The 24345-nt window shown below is 33.6% G+C and overlaps 1 protein-coding gene across 1 annotated transcript; it reads left to right on the forward strand.

Moving 5' to 3' along the window:
* Positions 1 to 21: 21 nt before the first annotated feature.
* LOC121370497 (cold shock domain-containing protein E1-like) lies at positions 22 to 23690 on the forward strand. Its single transcript, XM_041495771.1, has 18 exons — positions 22 to 81; positions 3254 to 3492; positions 4640 to 4762; positions 6176 to 6272; positions 7133 to 7296; positions 7829 to 7986; positions 9159 to 9372; positions 10335 to 10504; positions 12076 to 12247; positions 12723 to 12866; positions 13626 to 13761; positions 14121 to 14242; positions 14852 to 15024; positions 15725 to 15851; positions 16488 to 16596; positions 17435 to 17622; positions 19351 to 19514; positions 20558 to 23690. Exons 2-18 carry the CDS (start codon positions 3457 to 3459, stop codon positions 20706 to 20708), a joined length of 2448 nt encoding a protein of 815 aa, XP_041351705.1. The 5' UTR covers positions 22 to 81; positions 3254 to 3456; the 3' UTR covers positions 20709 to 23690.
* The last annotated feature ends 655 nt before the right edge of the window (positions 23691 to 24345 follow it).

Genomic DNA, 24345 nt, shown 5'->3' on the forward strand with positions numbered 1-24345 from the left:
ACTTTTGTATATTTATTTTGAGAATGTAAGTAAGTGGTATTCCAAGATGGCGGCTTTGTTGCAGTGATGTGCTGCATTGGGGTGCGTATTTGCCAATTGTTTATTACTTGAAGTATATTTTGGGTTGGAAAAAAGCCCGATTTGATAAGTTTACCTTTGTAATAATTTTGAAACACATTAATTGGTAGGCTACTAACTTTAATTAATCTGTTTCGCAAATGTGTTTTTGTGCTTTTTAAAACTGGAAATTTGCCAACATCAACAATTTAATCATAAAAATTAGTGCTCTTTTGTGTTTTCTTTATTTTATTACGCATCTGTTTAGAAAATAATGTGATAGCTGAAACTATTATATCTTTGTTCTTTGAGTATGCATCAACGCTTTCAAGTTTATATTTTGAACATATAATGCTGAGAATCCTCTTCTATACTGTAGAAAATATTAAATAATAAACATGCAAAAGATCAACCATTGATATCCCAAACTGCATTCAGCTAACAGGAAAAACACAAATATCATATTTACAGAAATAATATTCTAAATTTTGTAGTTGCATTACTTGAAATAAAATATATTCCAATCGGTTAAGGCCATGAGAATGAAAGTTATAGATTTGCGTCCACCGCCCGCATGCCGTGAAAGGTCAGTGTTCTCGCTGGGTGAAAACTATAGGAGGGCAGCCGCTCGGCATCATGCCCTTTAAAAAAAACAATAAACGATGTGTGTTGGTAGACTTTGTGAAAAGACATATTCCTTATTTTGCCTACAAAAAGGTTTATAAATACGAAATACAAGCAGTCTCGTTTTTTAATTGAACCGAAGATGATATCAGTCTGACATTCACGGGCAGTTCCGGTTTGCTGAATCGATCAAAGTTTTAATATTATTTTTAATAAAGATTTCAAGATATACGAAAAACAATAAAGATGTTTGTAAAGTGGATCCCCTAATGTCGGATACATTTTTTGTTATTTCCATCTTCATCGAATGAATAAACTAGTTTAGTTTTTTGTAAAGGCGGTGTATATATTATTTGGCACTCAAGATAAATGATTTTAATGATAAACACTACCACTTCCGTTGTTTTTATAAGCATTCATATCTCCCCAAAATGAAAAGTTTACAATATTTTATAAAGAATATTTTATTTTATAAAGAACTGCTGAATAAACAGAATGACAGAAATGACAGAAAGTAAAAATCAGTTACAACGAATTATATCTGCAACTGAGGACAAAATATCAGACGATAGTTAGTGGAAACAAAAGATAGAATGACCGTTCTGATCACGTGACAAATTTGGTGCCAAATAAGTGAGGATTTTTTTTTTCAATCGGAGATTCCCGAATTCGTAAAAAAATAAAAATGTTTTCATTGCTGAAATAAAATATATCACTTTTATTGTGTCTATTAAACATACAAGTGGATACAGATATGGGACAAAATAGAGGCTGTTAAAAATACTGGTAAATTACGTTACAGTAACTGTCGTAAATGTATCGTACACAATGCGGCTTGTTTCGTTTGATGTCCAGTGTTTTTTGTGTGAAAAAAATGTGCATTTGGAAATAGCGGAGATAGGTGCTGGAAAATAAAGGGGGGCGCACAAAAATAAAAGGAGGGCGGAGAACGTGAAAGGAAGGCGGCAGAATGGAATAGCAGGGCGGGCCGCCCCGCTTAAATGGAGCAGCGAGAACACTGAAGGTACCGCTGAAAATGTTCATTATTGACAAAAAAATTCATTATTTGCACAAAAAAGGCACTTAATGATCATCACACAAATTCAAGTTCCAAAAGCCTCATGTGTTTTTAAAATTGTTCGGACGCAAATCTATAACTTTCATTCTCTTGGCCTAAGGTAAAAATCAACAACATGAATGTAAAACAAATCTATTCTAGTAAACAAAAATGTAACACCATCCAGTAAACAGGGTTCCTAACTGCTTTCAGGTGCATGCATTTGAAAAAATTAAATTTTCACACATGCACAGTGCATCATTTTCAACATGAAAAAAACACAATCTGCAAATTGTGTGAATCTATGAAGCCGTCCTCACATAAGTTTGCGGATGATTTTTTTGTCATACCCAGATGAACATAAAAGAAGGTAATAGACAATACTTATAATTAAATTTGAATCATATTTGCTTATACCCTATTTGACCGGAAATAAGCCCAGGGGGCCAAGACAACTCATTGTGAGCTTAGAATGGGGTGGGCTTATTCCCAGACAAGGGGCCAGTTTTGTTGAAATTTTTTTTAATAATAATAAGTAAAATAAATTATAATAATTAAATCAACTAGGAAGAAAACAAAAAACGTTCAGTAGCACATCTATTAATTAGTGTTCCATTTGTTATTAATAAATAATAGTTTATTAATTAAAAAAAGTTTTTTCACCAGTATCTAATTATCAGAAACACACCTTCTTTGTTACAATTACTTACCAGTGCTGTTTATTTACATCCAAAATTTAATGCTGAGAAGACTTAAAACAACAGCAATTAACAACAAACTCATTAGCGTATACACACGTTTCTGACACAGGTGACAGGCAGCCAGCTAACACTACAAAGAATTGTTAATCTAGGTCATTGTTCTTAGCCAATCAGAATAAGATATTTGCTTAATTAGCATTAACTGCGGACCCAGTGTGGTGGTAAAAATAGACATTGGTTTTAGTTCAGACTTGGGCTTGTGTACTTCAAAGAAATACTGCATGCATGAAATTGAAAACAATGTTACACACTGTTACTGTTAGACTGCTAAATCTCACTGGTGGTAAAATATTGTGTGACATTTGTGTTTAATTATCTGCAGGAGGTATGACCTTTTAAATGAACTTTGAGCAAACTTGAAATTTCGTGTTATTTATAAGGTGACGAAGTTGGGGGTGGGCTTATTTACGAATGAGGGCCTAATTTCTTAAATGCTATCAAAACGGAGTGGGGCTTATTCAAAGACATGGCTAATTTCCGGTCAAATACGGTAATAACACTAAAAGTTCATACTTTGTTTTCATTTATGTTTGGTTCATAAACAATAATCAATTCATCTTTGGGGTTTTTTCTCCCGTGATTTATTATGATATATAATAACAGTAATTTTGTTTTATTCTGGGGTCTCGTGAGATTGCAGCACTTAACTATTTCAAAACAATTAAGAAAAATACATAAATTTTGATCCTGATTATATATCTAAATCATTCCAGTAACGGCCCATTACTCTGTTCTCTTTTTTCATTTTTTTCAGCACTCCCTTTAGGTAAATAAAGCAAAATTTATCAAAGGAACCTATACCAAAGAACAACAAACATATCTCTTCCGATTTCTAAATCTCTTGGTGCCCAATACGTAAAGAGCTAGCACACACTGCACATCTGAGGTACTATTGGAGTGTACAGCTTGGACAACAATACCACTGCATATCAAAGCAAGAACAACTCAACAAGTCCAATGTCTGTTAAAAAGATGAATAGTCCTCAGTGGAAGGTAAGTACATGAATTTATATGCACGGTCCATAATTTGAGAATATCTGTGTTTTATGTGCTTGCCTTTGTCTGTGTTAGGGCGGGACGTAGTAAAGCGTTAGCTTGATGTGCAGTCGGTCTAGGATCGATGCTCATCGATTGTCCCATTGGGCTGTTTCTCAATCCAGCCAGTGCAACACGACTGCTATATCAAAGGCTGTGTCATGTGCTATCCTGTCATGAATATATAAAAGATTTCTTGCTACTTAAGGAAAAATGTTGCATGTTTCCTCTCTGAGACTATATGTCAAAATTACAAAATGTTTGACATCCAATAGCCGATGATTAATAAATCAAGTGGTGTCGTTAAAATAAAATAATTTTTTTTTAAAGAAAATTGTCTGTGTAATTGTAAGGAGTAATTATTGCTTTGCACAAGTGAGGCACAAACTAAATTATCATTCTTGCAATTTTCAGAGGTCTGTACCTGACTAATATGTTTACATTTTTGTGCTTCATATTTTTACACTATAACTCAACATTCTTTTTTCTTCCACTGTTATTGTTATTATGATATTGTCTAAAAAAAACACAAAAACACCCCAAAACAACTAATATAGCATGCAGTTTTAGAGCCAATTTTATATATATATATATATTTATTTTTTATTAAGTAATTTACTTTCTGTTACTTCATTTCTACAAGTCTACATAAATTTACTAGTCTCATTGATCACTTCAACATTGCCTTCAATCTCCCATCACACTTTAATTATGCAACAAATTTTAAGTAGAATGGGTTTCTGCCAGAGGATAAAATGGGTATGGTGCCATACCCAAACTGATTTTTTTTTTTTATGTTAACCTTTTGACAAAATTAATTATTCTTATCATTACTGTATTATTTTCTTAATCCTAACCCTGAATGTAACCCATTTTCTTTTTGCGGGAGGCCCCCATAGCCCTTGTTGACTGTGGCTGCATTCAATTCCATTGCACCATACCCAAAAATTTCTTTCTGGCAGAAACCCTGCAGATTCTGGTATACGTGCTTGTAATATCCAAATCTGACATAGATGTTTTTCCCTTTTTAAATTGATTCTTTTGGTTAATCAAATGATTCACATGCCTTAATGTAACATAATGATCTCTTTTTTTTTTAATTCAGAAATTCCAGCCGCCAAGCCAGGATCCTGCCATCTTGTCTTTCCATCAGGGCTCTAACACAAACTATATTCAACCAGCTGGCAGCAACAATGTGAGAGAAACTGGAATAATTGATAAACTTCAGGTACAGTGATTTATTTGTTATGGTCGTGTATTTTTATAATGTACCCATTTAGAATAGAGCATACATGAGGGTCACCATGAGTATTTGGGTACAGGTCGAATCTAGCAAGACTCGAGTATGTACACAAGACTCAAGTACCTGTTTAAGGAAGAACATTCTTATTGTAATATTACATTTTTTGATGTCATTTTGCCATATTTTTGCTTTGGTTACATTATAGAGCTATGAGACATGGAGGGAAAATAAAAGTCGAATGAGTGGAATGCAATAGTTAATTATACAATGGCATGATTTGGAATCTATGTTCATCGCTGAAATTAATAAGCATAATGGTATTTTGCTTTATTGCTTAGTCTCATCATCATATAGTGTATGTGTTGGATACTCGGGTCTGGGTCGAGTTTGACCCGTGAATACTATTCAAACTATTGGACTCGTAAAGGCCCTAGCATACATGCACTTCTTTTTTCCCGCATGACATTCTTCAGTGTCGTTTGATGACAATTGCTGATCTCTAAAGAACACATAAATATTTATTTCATTACTCAAATGCAGTAATGTTTCCTGTCATACTTTTCCCTGGGTATTGATAACAAATATTATTTTGTTATTAGACTGGCCTCGGTGGCGTCCTGGTTAGGCCATCAGTCTACAGGCTGGTAGGTACTGGGTTCGGATCCCAGTCAAGGGATGGGATTTTTAATCCAGATACCGACTCCAAACCCTGAGTGAGTGCTCCGCAAGGCTCAATGGGTAGGTGTAAACCACTTGCACCGACCAGTATTCCATAACTGGTTCAACAAAGGCCATGGTTTGTGCTATCCTGCCTGTGGAAAGCGCAAATAAAAGATCCCTTGCTGACTATCGTAAAAGAGTAGCCTATGTAGCGACAGCGGGTTTCCTCTAAAAAAAATAGTGTCAGAATGACCATATGTTTGACGTTCGATAGCCGATGATAAGATAAAAAATCAATGTGCTCTAGTTGCGTCGTTAAATAAAACAAACTTTACTTTTATTTTGTTATTAATTACGTTGCTAGGTTATTGGTTTTAGTGGGTGAAATAGACATTCTCCTGCTAAAAACTACCTGAATATCGCAGATTATTGTTCAAGTGAAGGATATATGTATGATTATCATATCTGCTATTTTAATTCCATATTGCTCTAAAAAAAAAAAAAAAACATTTTAGAAATATTCACTTTTTTACAAACCGTCCTAAACCCTCGTCACATCCAATGATTTCCAACGGGCCCTATCTTTTCTTTGCAGAAGACTTTTTTTTTTTTTACCTGCTATTTTGAAAAAAATAATATGCCAAACCTGGAACCCTGAAAATAATGTATTTCTTTTTTTTTTTTTTTTTTTTTAGCAGCTGTTTTAAATTACACATAAACTAACCATTGTTATTTCAGCATTCCTATGGATTTATTCAGTGCTGTGATAGAAATGCTAGGCTGTTTTTCCACTTTAGTGAATATGGTGGTAACCTGGATGATATCAAAATTGGAGGTAAAACTAACTAAAAAATAACACTTAAAACAGTATCAAATGTTTACTGAATTTGTTTAAGCCTGAAGATTTTTCAGTTTTGTTTGAGATTTCATGTTGTTATTATTTATTTATTTATTTATTCTTTCTGGTTTTTTGTTTTTGGTAGACTGTGTTTTCTATTAAGTTACTTTTAATAGAAATGACAAATATTTAAATGATGCGTGCTCTTAACATTTGATGTACTTATTAATTAATTAATTATGTGGATCTTTTAGTCCCCTACCGTCCAACTGGAGGGGACCATAGGTTCTATATGTTCCACGTATAGTTTTTCAAAAAATAATTCCAGTGGCTCAAGATATTGAGCTAAAATTTTGTGTACTTATTTATTATGTAGAGTTACAGATCAAGTTTTACTTCCATGGGAATTTACCCATTTTTGACAGTTATGGCCAGATCATTTCATTTTCATTTCAACTTATTTTTGCACTTATATCTAATTAAGGTTCAAGCACGTTGTCCTGGTCACACACCTTAGTGGTTAATGGTTAGTGAGAGAGAAGAGGGTGTAGTGTTCTTACACCTACCAGTTGAGTCATTAAAACTTGTTTTGGTTGGGAGCCGGTTCCGGGCTGCGAACTCTGTACCTACCAGCCTCATGTCCGATGGCTTAACCATGACACCACCGAGGCTGGTGGCCAGATCAAATTTGACTTTGGGAATTTATTCAAGTGCCATAACTCTGTAAAAAAAACTACAATTATAATAATTTATTGATGTTTGGCAGCTATTGCCCTTGAACTTAAGAGATTTGTGGGGCCCTGTAGGGGACATATATTGCTTTTGCAGTACTCCCAGAATGTTTAATTGTTTTGCAGATGCAATGGAATTCCAAATGTCCTATGATCGACGGACTGGAAAGCCAATTGCTGTATCTGTTATTCGAGTTGATTCGTCTATGGTGACATCAGAAATACTCAGTGAAGAAACATTTGTGGGAAGTGTGGTTCAAGAAGCAAAACCTTCAACAAAATCAAAAAATGTATGTTAGACAATATTATTTATTCTGTCATAATTATATTCCACTTCCAAAATTTTAAGAATTGCCAATATTTATAAAAGCAGGACTTCTAGAATTTTCTAAAAATTAATTAGTCATGGGTTAAAAATCACCCAGCCCTTCTTTGTACTAATATCCCAAGTATGACACTATAATCTCTATAATAATGAACATATAATTCATAATGTGTTTATTTAAGTATTCCCAATAAACTTTTATTTAGTGTACAATTGCTATATACTGCATAGAATATAATTTTTTTTAAATGATAACTTTCTGCAATATTGGGGGTTGCTAAGAAACACCTTTTCCAGAGCCATGTGAAACTATTTTTGCTGGTAAATAAAGTGCAAGGTACAAACTACATGTCATATAGGTATATTACAATTTCAGTATTGCCAAGTTATTTATCAAGTAGTTTGTTTATGCTTATTACAAATTGTAACTATGATATAGATCCTTTAACCAATTAATTTTTAGTTTTCTGGTATTTTTTCCCCCAATTTATTTGTAGGGTTATCCTCTGAACTCACAAGACGGGTTTGGCAGAGTGACATATGAACACAACGGCGAATGCTTCTTTCTGCCATATAGCATGGATGATATTTCAGACACCACCACCAAACTGCAGCCAGGAGATCAAGTCAGCTTTTATATTGCAACAGACAAACGGTAACTGTGACATTTTCAGTCTAGTGTTTCTCATCCATTCTTAGACAAAGTTTAAATTAAGATTTTGTTTTGATTAACAACACCACTAGATCACATTGTTTTATTAATCATAGGTTATTGGATGTCAAACATTTGGTAATTCTGACACACAGACATATATAGAGGAAAACTGCTACATTTTTCCATTAGTAGCAAGGGATCTTTTATGTGCACTATCCCACAGACAGGATAGCACATACCACAGCCTTTGATATACCACTGGTTTGAAAGAGGAATAGCCCAATGGACCCACCAATGAGGATCAATTCTAGACCAACCACACATCAAGCGAGCTCTTTACCACTGGGCTACGTCTCGTCCCTATTCTTGGACAAAGGACTGTTATTAACAGTATTTACTGGTCCACATCTTACAATTTTAAAGTGTCTTAGTGTTAATCCAATAGCCGATGTGCTGTAGTAGTGTCATTAAACTAAACTATTTAGTCTTATGATCTCATGGATGTTCTCTGGGTATTCAGGTACATACATTAGGAGGATATAATGGGAGTTTAAAATTGCATTTTTATGCATAATTTATGTGTTTAAATCAGGAATTGTCATGCTGTTATGAATGTTTAGTAGTATATTGTAAATGCAGTGTTTAATTTGATCGATCTAGTCTCAAGTCATTGAATCAAGGGGAATATATCAGATATCAAATATTGTAGTGAGAATGTTCATATAAAACACCTTTTGCATTTTTGACCACATTTTACACCTAATTGTTGAAAAGTTAATGTTTGTTTTGTTTAATGACACCACTAGAACACATTGATTAATTAATCATCTGCTATTGGATTTCAAACATAGTCTTATAGAGAAAATCCACTACATTTTTCCAGATAGGATAGCACATACCACAGCCAAGTCGTGGTGTACTGGATGGAACAAGATGTCTGTTTTAAGTTTTCATTTCAAATGTTCCTCTGAGACCATCTCTGACAGTGTTATGATCCTTTTTAAATTACAGTTACACTTAAATGTTGCTAACAAATTTATTCATGTTTGTCTGTATTTGAGAAAAATAATTAAAATCTCTTAGAAAATGTTTGTGCTTTAATCTGGCGAAATTCTTGAATATTTTTCCTCAGTAAATTTTTATTTTTTTTTTTTTATTTTTTATTTTTGTAGGAATGGAAACATAAGGGCACGAAAACTGCGACCTCTTCAGCCACCACCTCAGAAGCGCTACGAAGGTGTTGTCTGTTCCTTAAAGGAAACGTTTGGCTTCATTGAGCGGTCAGACATCGTGAAAGAAATATTCTTTCATTACAGCGAATTTAAAGACAACATCAATGAACTGCTCCTGGGGGATGACTGTGAATTTTCTGTTCAAAACAGAAATGTAAGTAAATCTTGTACTGTGAAACCTGTCTAAACCAGGTCATGCTGGGGACCTAATATCTATCCGAATTAGAAAGGATCCTGGGTTTACAGGTTTAGGGACGCATTTTAGAATTTAAAAAAAATTGGGGACCATAAAATTTGAACGGTTTTGAAAGGTTTCAGGTTTGTTCAGGGTCCGGTTTAAACAGGTTTCACTGTATACAAGCTTATTGATCATTAAGAAGATTTCCCCTTAATATACTGACCGAAATATTATAGGATAATTTTTAAACATTGTTTTACTGTTAACTATGTTTGGGGCAGGATTTATCTCAGTCAGTTGAGTGCTCGTCTTAGGTGCTTGGCTCACAGGATAGAACCAGCTTGGTGGATCCATTTAACTGATTCAGGTTTTTTCTCATTACGACCAGTGCACCACAACTGGTCAAACGCCATGGTATGTACTTTCCTGTCAGTGGGAAAGTGCATATAAAGAAAATTCATATAAAAGATCCCTAGCTGCTAATGGAAAAATGTAGCAGGTTTTCTCTGATTATGAGTCAGAATTATCAAATGTTTGACACCCAGTAACCAATGATGTGTGCTATAGTGGTGTCATTAAACAAAACAAACTTTTAACTTTATAAAAAAAATTAGATAATTTCATTGAAATCACATTTAACTATTTAACTGAGACTCTTTTTTTCATTTTTTTCTGGTGATGCAAATGTCCCCTTGCATTTCTACCAAAAAAACCTGATTGTATTGTGACCATGTACATTTATAATAATAATAACTCTCTGCATAGAGGGTTTTGTTGGTAGCTGATGTTTTACCGTGATATGATATTAGCTTGATTATCTCAGTAGATAATAATCCCAATGATTCTAGTGTAACAGCATTACTGTAGTGTGTTCTGGTTATGTTAAAATGACAGTAATAACTAGATTGTGAAAAAGCTTTTATTTTATTTTATTTCAGGGTAAAGAGGTAGCAGTGGACATCAAAAGACTAGCAGAGGGAACGGTTATCTTTGAAGACATATCTTTGGATAGAATCAAAGGAAAAGTGCTGAAGACACTCCAGAGTAATATGAACAAGAGATACAGTGACCCCCTGGGAGGAAGAATCATATATGAAACACCAAAGGGGTGAGTTTTCAGATTATTGTGGGGTTTTTTGTGTGATTTTGAACCCTCATTTTTTGTCAGCCCGCTTGGTATATTGTTTTGTAGTGCCAGGCTACTACCCCAGGGTATACACTTGGGATTTTTGTTTTGACTGGCCAGTCGAGCCACTGACAGCAACACTTTTGACTCGCCCATACAACTTTTGAATGGCCCACAACCGAATTTCATTTTTTTTTTTTAAACTTACTTAAATTGCACTTTAAAAACATGTTAATCATATCATACAAACAATAATAACACAAAAAATGGAAACAGAACTTGTTTTAGTTTTATTACAAACTGTTGTAAATAAATTATAATTATTATGTTGTCACAGGACCCACACAGTCAAACATCTGGAATGTTTTACCAAGGCTCAGTCTTGGAATGAATACGGTGCTTTTATGACCATATGGATATAGGCATGTGCAAAAAGATTGAACAAACAACAACTCGTTTGTTGACAGGTCAATCACAACAAGATCATGAGTAACCTGTCAAGAGTTCAGTTAATTTGAAGTTCCCACAACACTCACACGTGCACAGGCAATGATAGCTGTTGTTGACATCGTTCACAGTGATGATTGGGTGTTCGATATAGTAAACTTGGTACATTCCATAAGAAACGAAAATGTTCAACACAATGTAACTTCGGAAAACCTCAGGCTCGTAAACTAAATCTTTCTGCGAAGCATAGCGTAATGTGACGAGTTGTTCTGATTGTAATTAAATGGAATGTAAACACGACATGGCCTGGGTATTACGATTGAACCTACGAATACATTTACATGGCCGAGGTTTTCCGAATACATAATCAAAATAGGCCGAGGCATTCCGAATAGTTTTAGAGTGGTCCAATAGACTGGGGAAGTGGTCGCTATTATGTCCAATATGGGTTTGTTTGCACAGATACTAATAGGAAACCAGTTGAAAACAAAAAATAAAAAATATCTTTCCGATCTCTTACAAACATTAGTTATTTGCATTTTGATCATAATACAATATGCAGAAATTTTTGGTCACCAGGCGGGCAACACGTGATATGGTTTTGACTTGCCCGACGCTATTTTGACTCGCCCTGGGCAATCGGGCGACCGTAAAGTGCACACCCTGCTACCCTTCTGGATTCCTCACCCATCTAAAGTTAGTTCTCATTTGTCATATCACAGTTTAAGTCTGTCTTAATACATCTAACTGCAAGATCGATCCATCTCGATGGATTCATTCAACTGATTGGGGGTTTTCTTGTTCCAACCAGTGAACCACAGCTGGTCGAATGTTGTGGTATGTGCTTTCCTGTCTGTGGGAAAGTGCACATAAACGATCCCTTGCTACTTATGAAAAAATGTAGTGGGTTTACTTTGATAACTACATGTCAGAATGGTCAAATTCAGTGTACCCTAGTGGTGTTGTTAAAACAAAACAAACTTTAATACGTCTTAACTGGTTTATTGAGTTTTCATATCACTTTTAAAGTCTTTATAGTGAAGAAATGATATTACAAGACATTTGACATACTATTAATACTAAAATATATTTCATCTTTTTTACAGAACTGTGGATATTCCATATGGAGACAAAGACCAGAAAGGGGACTACACTTTACAGCAAGGGGACTTTGTCGAATTTAGTATTGCTACCGATCGCCGGGACAAGTTACAACGAGCCACCAAAATTGTCCTGTTGGATGAAACATTTGAAAAAACTGGAGAGCCACGTGAAACGGTAAATGTCTTTTGTTTTAGTTTGTTATTTTTAAGAAAATATATATATATATATTATTTACTATAGATGTTTAGATTATAGTTTTGGAAAAGTATTTGACATTGCTGGACACTAAGATTGTCATGATGGTGAATCCAGGGGGTGAATATATATATATATATATATTCAAATGCCTAATTTTTGTGGCTTTTGGTCCATGTGACCTTTTTCCCTTAAAAGAATTCCTGGACCTACCCTGTTAAGAGGTGATGTTTACTATTTGCTATTCATGCTTTTAAGAACAAATAAACAATAAATATCTGTTAATATGGGTTAAGCATAGTTTAGCATACTGTGGATGTTTTATGTATGTAAATCAAGGGTTCTAACTGAAGTTTGATTCTGATGCAATGTGCTTTATGTCCAATAATAATAATATCGTTTAACTAAGTTTAGACTGGATTAATATTGTAATTACTGCTGTTATTTACAACAGGGTGTGGTGGTGAGTTTAAAAGATGGGTATGGCTTCATACAGTGTGCTGATCGAGATGCCAGAATGTTCTTCCACTTCAATGAACTTCTTGACCCAGAACACCAAACCAAAGTACAAGATGAATTTGAATTCTTAGTTATGCAGGTATGGTACCAAATGCCCATGTTGATAGATGTATGTGACAAAAATAGAAATGTCTTTTTAAAGCAATGTGTCAATTATAGCCATCCTTTTAAAACAAAATTAGACATTGTTAAGTAATTTTTTAATATTTTGTATTGTTCAGTTGCCCGATTCCAATTTGGGGTCGAAGTGTGCAAAATTTAGTGCATAATTGTTCTCTGCAGATTTTGACTCTGCAGGGGGTTTAGATTAATAATCCACCTGGTGCCACTCAGGCACCCTTGAGGAATTTGAAAAAACTAAGATGGTGGTCAAATCAAAGAAATGGCCATAGCTTGCTTATAACTTGATAAAGAACACAAAATTCTGCATCTACCTCATGGTTTTAAGAGCCTAGGAAGACAATGGTGCCACCAAAATTCAGATTTGATAAATAGGTCACGTAAATACAAGATGGTCGCCAATATTTAAGAAGGCAGGGTTTTCACAGGTTATTAAGCAGTATAAATGTATGTAGTCAGGCTGCGTAAAGACAGGCTGTATAAATTCGGCACATTGTGTTTGAAAGCATTTCTTTGTTTATGTTTTAGACTGCTCTGAAACAGGCTATTTATTAAGCAAGCAAAAAATTTTAATTACATAAAATCATTTATAACATATATATCATTTTACTATTTTGTCCAATATTGTTCAGTATTAATCTTTTTAATAAATCAAAATGCGATAATCAGCAGTGTTTGAAAACTATACCTAGTGTGATAAACTGTCTTCTGCTTTCAGGATCCTGCAACACCCTCCAGGCAAATTGCAGCAAGAATCAAAGTTCTTCCAAAAGGAGCTGTGTCTTTCCTAACGATTCGCCCAGAGAAATACATCGGAACTATTGACCGGGAACCATCACCGCACCAATCAAAATGTAAGCAAGACTGTCTTTTCTTCATTCATGAACTGTCACATGATTGGTATATTTTCGATACTGGTTCTTTTTCAAATACAGTTATATTGTAGAAGGATAAAAGTCCCGGATTAAATTTTTATTTATTTATGTGTGCTTGCTTCTGAAAATTGTGAAAACAATAATTTTATTCATGCGTTGCTCACACAAATCTAATTTTGCGTAACCTGCCTCAGTTCTTACAGGCCTGTACCTGGTGGGTTTACAAAATAAATTTATGGAGCTAAACAAATAAAAGTTGGAAGTATGTATATGTTTTTTGATAGATAAGCTGAATTAGACATATAGGACGTATTAATTCATGGTCTGTCTATTTTCAGCTAAAACCAAAGATGGAGATTCTGGTAATATTATATTCGACTTTGAAGGAGCAATTCAGTCCATATCTTATACAATGGAGCACTTATTGGATTTGAAAAACATGCCAAGATATGGTGACAAGGTAAGTTATATAGCTTGCTATCCACATGTACATAAGTCCACATTGTTGTACAGAGAATCCAGATTTAAAAAAAAAAATCCTTTTCCTTTTGTATTTCTACAGCCAAGAAAAAAAATAATTAAATCTTAATAAACCTGAAACGTCATTCTATAACAGTACTATTAATTGATGCTTGGATACACCAATTAAACATTTACCCTAAATTATGATATATTTAATGGATTTGTATCTTCCATTTCGTATAATGTTTCCGAGGGAAATAATTTTCAATTGATACAAACTTCAGCGAGTGACAATAAAAATTATTTAACGAGGGACATAAACATGATATGAAATGGTAGCAAGTTTTATATCCTATTTATTACCCATAATAGATCTTAATTATATATCGCTCAACTCATTTGGTTGACTTTCCTGTAAGGTTGTAGTGCGCCAATCGATGACATCGAAGTGTTACATCCCACTTGGAGTTCTAGTGGGAGGTACCAGTTTGAGTTCTGGTGGGAGGTACCAGTTTGAGTTCTGGTGGGAGGTATCACTTTGATATGTACCAAGATATTTTTAACCATATGTGTAATAATGTATGATATTACATATTTTTCTTAAAAGGTTGAATTTAGTATTGGAGAACAGAAACGAAACAACCACCGACAGGCAGTAAACGTGAGGGTTGTCCTCAAGAATATTACTGGAAAATGCCAAGGATTTATTGCGACACTGAAAGAAAACTATGGCTTCATTGAGAACGCAGACCACGACAAGGAAGTATTCTTCCACTATAGGTTAGTATTGAAGAGTCGTATGTTGCTAACTGTACTTTAAAAATAACTTCAGATTTATTCTAAAAATGACAATGGTGATCAATCACACACTATGATTTTTGTGCTCTCCTGTCTGTGGAGAAAGTGCATAAAATATTTCTTGCTGCTCATTGGACATAACACTCATTGGAGTAGCCTATGTTGTGACATCTGATGTTTTCTCTCATTCTTGAGATCTGGGCACATATTCTACAAACTCACTTAGCGCTACGAAATTGTAAAACCATTGTAGGCTATGACATCACCATGGGTTGTTCTGTTTTGACGTCATAGCTTACGATGGTTTTACCCTTTCGTAGCGCTAAGATAGCTTTAAAAATATGGGTCCAGGTTTTGCAAATAGCATGTGTTAAATCTGAAACGGCCACCAATTAAATGTGCTGGGGTGTCAGATATATTTTTTTTCTCTTTTTTTTAAATTGCACGCTAAGACTGAATTAAATTGGATTCTTGTGATGATCTGTATTAAAATAGTTTGACTTAAAGTAATCTTCAGGGAAATAAAAAAAAAGGGAAAAAAAAGAACAGTTGGGCGACAAAGTTTAAATATTAGTGTGCATTGCTTCAAAATTGGTTGAAACATTAGGCATTTGTTTTAAAATATGTATGTTTATTTGCGTTTTGTTGTGGTCATCTCAAGATGATGTGTTTGTTTTTGCAGTTCGTTTGAGGGTAATATTGACGATTTGGAGCTTGGGGATGAAGTTGAATACATCTTAGCTAGGAAGAGTTCTAAACTTAGTGCTGAAAATATTAAAAAGTTACCTAGAGGAACAATCATCCCAGAGGTTTGCCTTGCATTCATTTTCATAGCATGAGTAAAATCTGTGTGATTCATTGATTGTATGAGTTATGTTTAATCAATTTAGGTGTTTCTGATTTTTATAGGTTTCTAATCTTTTTAATTTACATTTTAAAATTATTCCTTTAGAGCTAAAAAAAAAAAATATATATTATATATATATATATATGATGATTATTAATTTTGTAATGTAATGTTCAATTTGTTCCTGTCCCAACCAGTGTCCCACGACTCGTATATCAAAGTCTGTGGTATGTGCTGTCATCTCTGTGGGAAAAGTACATATAAAAGATCCCTTGCCACTTCAGGTTTCCTCTTGGACTTCCAAGTTAAAAATTACCAAATGTTTGACATCCAATAGTCGATGATTAATAAATCAATGTATTCTTGTGGCATTGTTAAACAAAACAAATTTTAACTTTTTGTTCAATTTGTATTTACAACATGTTTGTCCAATATTAAGAATATAAATAAAAATATATTGGTACATGTATATAATCCACCCTGTTTAATAGAAGAAAAACAAATATTACAAGTTGAGTAGTTTTATTTATGTAATTTTAAAAGTATTTAAAAAAGTTTATATGGTACTATTGTTTTGTTTATTATTTTTAAACTTCAGGAAATAGTCAGGGAGAAAGGGGTACTTCAGGGTCGTGTTGTGCGTCCCATGAGAATTGTGAACCCAGATCAAGAAGAGTACAGTGGACTTGTAGAAATTATTTGTGATGGTTGGTATTTATATAAAATATTAAACAAGCTTCTATTTGTATCAACATTTTGTATATACTGCGTTTAGTAAAAACAAAATTTGTAAAAAAAAAAATTCAAATCTAATTAATTTTTGCGAATGACAAATCAAAATGTATTAATCCTGTACACTTTATTTAAAGCGAATTAATTTAATATTCTTTCTTATTAATTCATATAGAATCATCAAACTTTGCATGCAAGTACAACTATAGATGGCGGTGTATCGCATACCATAACTAGGTAATCGCGACCTACTTTTTGCACATTAAGGAAAATCCTTGTGAGGGCCATATCTCCCATATTAATTCATATAGGATCATCAAACCTTGCATGTAAGTACAACTTGATGTTGCACACCATAACTAGATCACCATAACCTACTTTTGATGGCATATCTTACACCTCACTGGTACTCTTGTTAATTACAGTTACATGGTTAAGGACCACACAGTGGTCTACTCTTTGTGATTAACAGCAAGGGATATTTTATATGCAGCATCCCACAAGACATGATAGTACATACCAAAGCCTTTGTTACACCATTGTGGATCAACGGCTGGAACGAGAAATAGCCTAATGTGCTTACGGAAGGAGGGGGGGGGGGGGGTCAATCCTAGACCAACTGCATATCAGGCAAGCGTTTTACCGCTGGGCTACATCCTGCGCCTACACAGAATGGACACCAATGACATACATGCTCAGTTCCGAGGTGTGAAGTAGTGAAAATGCAGTGTGGGATGTATCTCTTTGCTACATATCAAGATACTCTGAACAGCATAGGTAATAACAAATGGTATTTGCCGTGTGTATTTACAGAGGATGAGAATGCTGAACGTTATCAGTATGGAATCACCAGCTTGGCTGACAAAAGGGATTTCCTGCAAAAAGGGGATGCTGTGAAATTCCATGTGGCTGTTGTTAAGGCAACAGGGCAGCTGAGAGCAGTAAACATTGCTGCCATCAGAAAGTATGTTCGAGCGAGAGTCGATTCTATAAAAGGACAGGTGAGTTTGTGTCGGTGGTAATTATTTGCATGATTTTTTAAAGTTTTATTACATACTTGGTCATCATATAGCAGTGTCATAACATTGTATGCACCATGAGTGTCTACAAATATACTATCTTGCCTTCTCCAAAGTGGGAGAAGGTTCGGTAAATGTTTATTTACAGACATTAAATTTTCTTGTTTGGATATGTTAACACACACATGCACACTGTTACCTGCTGCAGATAAAAGCGGGAAAATGTTGACTAAATAGACTAATAAAATTTAGTTGAGATCTGTATTGTCTGTTTTCCATTAGTACAACAAACTATTTTGCAAAGGGACGACGCTGAGTTAAACAGTAGAGCAGAGGTTTCTGATATCATTCCACTTCAATCCAAAATGCTTACCTTTTTTTTTAACAAACATGACATTCTTTGGAGGTGGGTGATAAATAATATGCCACTCTCTTATTCATAAGATATCATTTTCAAAAAACTCATAAAATTTCCATGTATTTGACCTCACTTTCAGATACCAGGTAATAAAAATGATATCCATCTATATTCTCAGTCCCAGATGGAGAATACTGACCACACTGGTTTTAGTTTTGTGTAGTAAATTTGTTGTTACTCACTTGTTTTAAGAGGAGTGGAATGTAGCTCAGTAATAGAACATTGTCTGGGATGTAGTGGGTTGTAAGATTGGTCTTCCTCGTAGAATAGGATCGATCCCCGTTCAAATACATACTATTCAACTATTCCCGAAATATATAACAATGTCCCTATCTACCAATACAAATCTACATTGTGTGGTGCAATTTTAATTTGTACATTTTATAATATACTTATTCTGCCAAAATAAAATAATTTACAAAAACAGTACTTCTCCCAGCTGTCCACACAAATTCCTACATCTTAGTACCACGTTACCACATCGTTTATCATCATGTGCAAAGCCTGCAGCTAACGGGTCCAACTAACTGAATAAAACGACCCGCACTGATTTTATCAAAGCAGCCAACAATGGAACATTCCAAGCACAGATTGCATGTGTGGTCCTAAACATCAAACTTAACAGCAGGGTATTATACTATGTGCAGAAAAGGTAATACACCACTGTGAATAAAACACACATATATATCCAAGCAAATTGACAGACAGCTGTATTAGAAAAAAATACCTTGCATGTAAAGCTCAGTAACTTGCATATTGAAGACCATTGTGTGTGACAGCTTGTCTGTAAGAAAATGGGCATTGTCTGAAAATAATAAAGACCCCCCCCCCCTTACTGCTGAATTATATTAAGAATGGTGAAGACCCCCTTACTGCTAAATCATATTAAGAATGGTTAAGACCCCCTTACTGCTAAATCATATTGATAATGGTTGTGACATAGAAATGCATTCTTGTCTCATTATTCAGACCAGCGGTTGTTACAGAGCTCCAATGTTGATTTTAACCAGCTACCAGCAATTATCAGCAAGGGTTTTTTCATCTGCTTAAATACTATGACTCGCTGCTTACATTTCCACACTTTACCTTAGTAGTCACTTGCTTTGGACTTATTTTGTTTATTTTATGAAACATTTGTTAATGTCTGTCTGTGTGTTGTGTGTGTGTTGTGTTTTTTTGGAGGGTTGTCTGGGTTTTTTCAGTGAAAATATACCAATATGAATAGTTGCAATATAATAAAACAAGAATATTTGTATTATTTTTATTTTTTTTATTTTTTTTAAAATCTTCAGTTTGGCTTCATAAACTATGAAGCATTGGAAGGCAAGAAGCTCTTTTTCCACATGACAGAGGTACATGACGGTGTAAACATTCAACCTGGGAACGAGGTCGAGTTTGTTGTTGTCCAGAACCAGAGAAACGGAAAGTACTCTGCTTGCAGTGTTAGGAAAATCACGTACGTTGATTCTCTTTCATGAAGATTCGGTCACATGCACGTGTTCGTACAACCAGTCTAGAAATGTGATTGAATGAAATGTAGTGCCTTTTAACCACTAAAATTGCTGGTTAAATATAGTTTTCTTGATTAGAATATCTGTTAATACAACAAGCCGATTTATAAAGCTTGTTTATGTTTAAGAAAAACAGGCTTCACAAATTCAGCCCAATGTGTTTGTCATCATGTTTGTAGTAACTTAAGAGTTCATTTTACTTCCGAGTATATACAAAATTACTGGCAAGTAAAATCCTGGTACAGACTGATATTCTAAACAAGAAATGTATTTAATACTATAAATCATTAAAATAATGCGTCATATTATTGTTTTAGGACAGGTACACCTTAAAATGTGTATTATTAATGCTTCTGGCAAATGCAACTTTTAAAGATCACACTACAAAACAAAAAAGGATGAGGGTTTTTTTCCCACAGAATTTACTTTAGTTTTAGCTCACATCAATTAAACAATAGCAGTTGGTATTTGTTTTGAAAGTCAAACCAATGGAAGCTAGCCATTTGTGTTAGTCGGTAGTAATTTCCTGTACCTCTTATGCAGAGCACCACAGAAATGGCAAGGTTTAGAGCTAACATAGTACATCTACCTAATATCAACAACAACAACAACAATTAAAGTGCTGTTTGTTTCACTTGTCCAGAATTTACGTTTTTGTTATCCTGTTCATTACATGATTACTTTTTAATGACATAAAATAGCACTTACATTCTAATAGATACACATGTTTGGTTGATTCTTTTTTTCCAGGTTAAAAATATAATGTGTCAACTAATTACTGTGCCGATAATTAATATCTTGCTTGCATTAATTTTATGATATACAGTATGTACTTTTAGTCCATAAAAGGTGCAAAATGTGTTACTAAAGCAGTAAATTAAAGACTCATTAATCAGTTTTGGATTTTTTTTTTTTTTTTTTAATTCATGATTAAAACTACCCTGGCTTTTTTTATTTATTTTTATTTTCTTCTGTTTCTTTATTTCAGGGATACTCAAAGACCTGAACGTCTCATCAGTCGCTTGAAGAGTGTATCGGATGATGCGGGTCCACGCCTTATTGTCAAACGACAACCAAAGGGACCCGACAACACTCAAGGATTCACACAACCAAGAACTCTTTGGAACCCTCCAGTCTAAACAAAAACTAAAATTCCTACCAACCAATGGAATATTGATTCATCTTTCAGAGTTAAACTAAAATCTTGTATTTTGGAAGATAAAAATGCCATCCATGTTGTCTCAAAATAAAATGGGTAAAACATTGTTGGCCATTTTATTAAGAAGGCTCATAATTTTATCCAAAAAAAGAAACAAACTTGATAAGCTTTTAGAAAGAGCAAAAGAGTCGACCTCCAATAACTTACTGGATGTTAGTTTTGACAGTATGACATTGGAACAAATACTAACTCAAATAAGACCAAAATAATATACAACAACAACAAAAATCTCACTAAAAATTTACAAAAAGTACAAAATAAAAAATAAAAATCTCAAACAACAAAAAAAAAAAAAAAAAAAAAAAAAAATACCAAAAAAAAGTCTTTCAAAAAATGTTCAGTGGCCTTGGCAGCATGTATCAATTCCAAAAACTGAATCTTAATGCGACAAACAATTTGTCAAGACTGATGAATGAATTAAATAAGACATCTACAGACAATAACTGTTTGGCAGCATTGATTTTCTTTTGTGAATTGATTCATGCAGTTCACGTATACGCTTGTCGTTTGTTACATGTCTAGTGATTGTCTTAATGTGAAAATGGAGTTCTGTTTGACAGTACTATTAATTTGCTTGTGGGACTGACTGGGAAAAAAATCATGTCTAAAAAATTTTACAATGGGTTTTTTTCATGTGCAATTTTCTCTCTATCTTTATTCTTTTTTCTTTTTTTTTTCCTTCTAAATTTGCACTTTCAGTTATATTTATGTATTGAACACTGGATTTTTATGGTGTCAGTATTTTACTCTTCTTGTTTTTTTCTTCAGTTTTTACAATTTTGGATGTTATCTGACACCTTTATGTAATCATAATGCTTTGTTTGCACTTTTCAACAGGATGCAGCATTGATAATCTTTCTTTTTAAGAATGCATCTTGTATATCCAAGGATTTTTATACTTGGTCAAACTTGCATTTAAAAAAAATTAATAATTTAATGTACTATAAGGCATGCTTAAATGCTACATGAATGCTTTGTTTTTGTTATCTGTGCTTAGCACAAACATTTAAACATTCATGTGGTTATCACTATGGTATTTTTTTTCTTCTAAATACTGATTATTTTGTGTGTTGTTTGCTTGATTATATCTTTTGTAATCCACTCCAAAATTGAAATGTTGCCTGTAAGTAGTCTTTAAAGAATATCACTGTTAAAGGGGGTTGACTTGGTGGTTTGGTTTTTTTCTTCTTAACTAGCAAGTCATTGTCAGAATCTTAAATGTGTTGTAAGAGTAAAACACATTTAATATTAAAAAAATATTAAACAGTTTTTCTGGTCAATTTGATGTTTGTAATAACATGAATTGCAGTTTTCATATTTAAAAAAATGCACATGCCTCTGAGACGTAAGGGTTATAGAGACGAGTTCTAGTTCTTTAAGGGTATTTTAACGTCACAACCTTAGTGTTCATTTTTATGGGTTGAAACTAGGGTCTGCGACCTTAAAAGGACATTTTGGTACTTGCAAGAGAGTCATTTACATATCTTGGTAATCTGCTTAGGGAATACCACACATCCATTTGCAAATATTACTCTTTGGAATAGATAAAATCACCATCTTAAAAATTGGCCACAGTTCAACCTTTTGGGAGAACAGTGGAACAAATTTGTATTGTTAATGGAGTGCTTTTAAGACAACAAATTTAAAAATGGTTTGATGGAAAGAATGTTGTCATGTGTAATCTCATTTTCTGCTTCAGATTTTTAGGTTCTTGCTAAGAACAGTAACTTCCTTGACACAAATAAGAGAATCAAAAATCATTATTTTCAATTTAAAAAAAATATATATATATAGTAAAATAATAAACTATGGAAAAGACTGGTTTTTATTTTCTTTGAAACAACCTTTTGGTACAGTTTAGTTAAAAACAGTCATATATGTCAAAATTAGGATATGTTTGACATCGATAGCCGATGATTAACAAATCAATGTGCTTTAGTGGTGGTGTTAACAAAATAAACTTTAAAAACAGTCATATAGTTCTCCCAAATCTTTCTACTGAGAAAACAAAATGAGTCTTGTAGTATCATATTTAAGGAAATTGCATTAAAACTATGTACATAGGAATATTTGTACAACAGTTACAAATACAGGTGAATCATAATGTTGAAGAGATAAAAGGAGTGGTGTAACAATTACATTACTGTGTGCAATAATCTTTTCTGTGATTGTAATACAGACATACTTGAAAAACAAATTGTGATAGCAGTTTCCAATTCACTATTAAATTGAAAACCGAAAACAAACCAGTTTACATTAACAGAGTATTGTAGCTTGTAAATGATGAAGATGGGCATATTTAATGTAAACATATTGCATTAAGTATTATTATGTTGTCGTGCAGAAACATTTTAGTACTACCTTATGATATTAACCCATGTTATTTACAGTTATTGTTGTTAAATAATGTGGATAGGGAAGTCAAGTTATTATTTATTAAGTTCTTTTTTTTACCCCTCTATTATGATATGTTCAGATGCATTTTCTGTGATGTATTTTCCTCTGGGTTTTTTTGTTTTTTTTTCAAACAAACATCCTTGTTATAAAAAAAACTACTTGTATTATGTTAAATGTTTTTGTGTTCTATTTATGTTGGTTTTTCACAAAATCAAAATTAACTGATATTCCAGAATACCAATGTTTATTTGTTTTACTCGTAGAAAACAAGTAGAGGGCCGAGGTATGTAGTGTGTGACAAAAAATGTTTTGGAAGTATTGCTTCTCTTTGTTGAATAATTTCAGAAAGATTTGATAATACTTGGACCTAACATACGCGTATGGTGATCAAGGTTATAATTGTGTACAGACCTCGATGGAAAGACAGGGGTTTGCCTGTAAACAGAAAATGAATTGAAAGATTTTTCGCCAGGCTTGCCTGAACAAAATAAAAGTAACTAAAGCAGTGAAGAGTTTGAGTTGTTTTTTTGTTTTTTTAGTCATGGGGTGTGTATGTTTTAGCTAGAGGATGAGATCTTTTGAATCAACTCTGGGAGTGAATATATAGGAAAATAATGATGGATGCAGGAAGAAATACACTAACAAAACAACCTTATTGTGACGGTTGTGCAGGATTTGGACACCTCTAGTCTGTAAATCATATTTTATTATTCTCTGTAACTAGATTCCCCGTCGTGGTATGTACTATCCTGTCTGTCGGATGATGCATATAAAAAGGCCTTTGCTGCTAATCAAAAAGAGTAGCCGATGAAGTGGCGACAGTGGGTTTCCTCTCAATATCTGTGTGGACCATAACCATATGTCGGACACCATATAACCGTAGATAAAATGTGTTGAATGTGTCATTAAATAAAACATTTCCTTCCATATAACCGTAAATAAAATGTGTTGAATGTGTTGTTAAATAAAGCATTTCTTGTAAATATACTGACACAATGAAAACGCAAAACTGATATTTTTCTATATTTTGTTGTGATTAATGAAAAATATATTTATTGGACTTAAAATAACAATTTATGAGAGGAAGCCATTGATTGGTACTTTTGTCTGGGTTTTAATCCTGGTTTTGTTCTCCTTACACATACAATGGCAGAAACACA

The sequence above is a fragment of the Gigantopelta aegis genome, chromosome 4 (assembly GCF_016097555.1).
Source record: "Gigantopelta aegis isolate Gae_Host chromosome 4, Gae_host_genome, whole genome shotgun sequence".
Taxonomy (NCBI): Eukaryota; Metazoa; Mollusca; class Gastropoda; order Neomphalida; family Peltospiridae; genus Gigantopelta; species Gigantopelta aegis.

Coding starts and splice junctions, on each gene's coding strand:
- LOC121370497 (XM_041495771.1), top strand. CDS start 3,457: ATGTCTGTTAAAAAGATGAATAGTCCTCAGTGGAAG. Junction 14,243..14,851: donor TGCCAAGATATGGTGACAAG/GTAAGTTATATA, acceptor TTTTCTTAAAAG/GTTGAATTTAGTATTGGAGA. Junction 16,597..17,434: donor TGTAGAAATTATTTGTGATG/GTTGGTATTTAT, acceptor GTGTATTTACAG/AGGATGAGAATGCTGAACGT.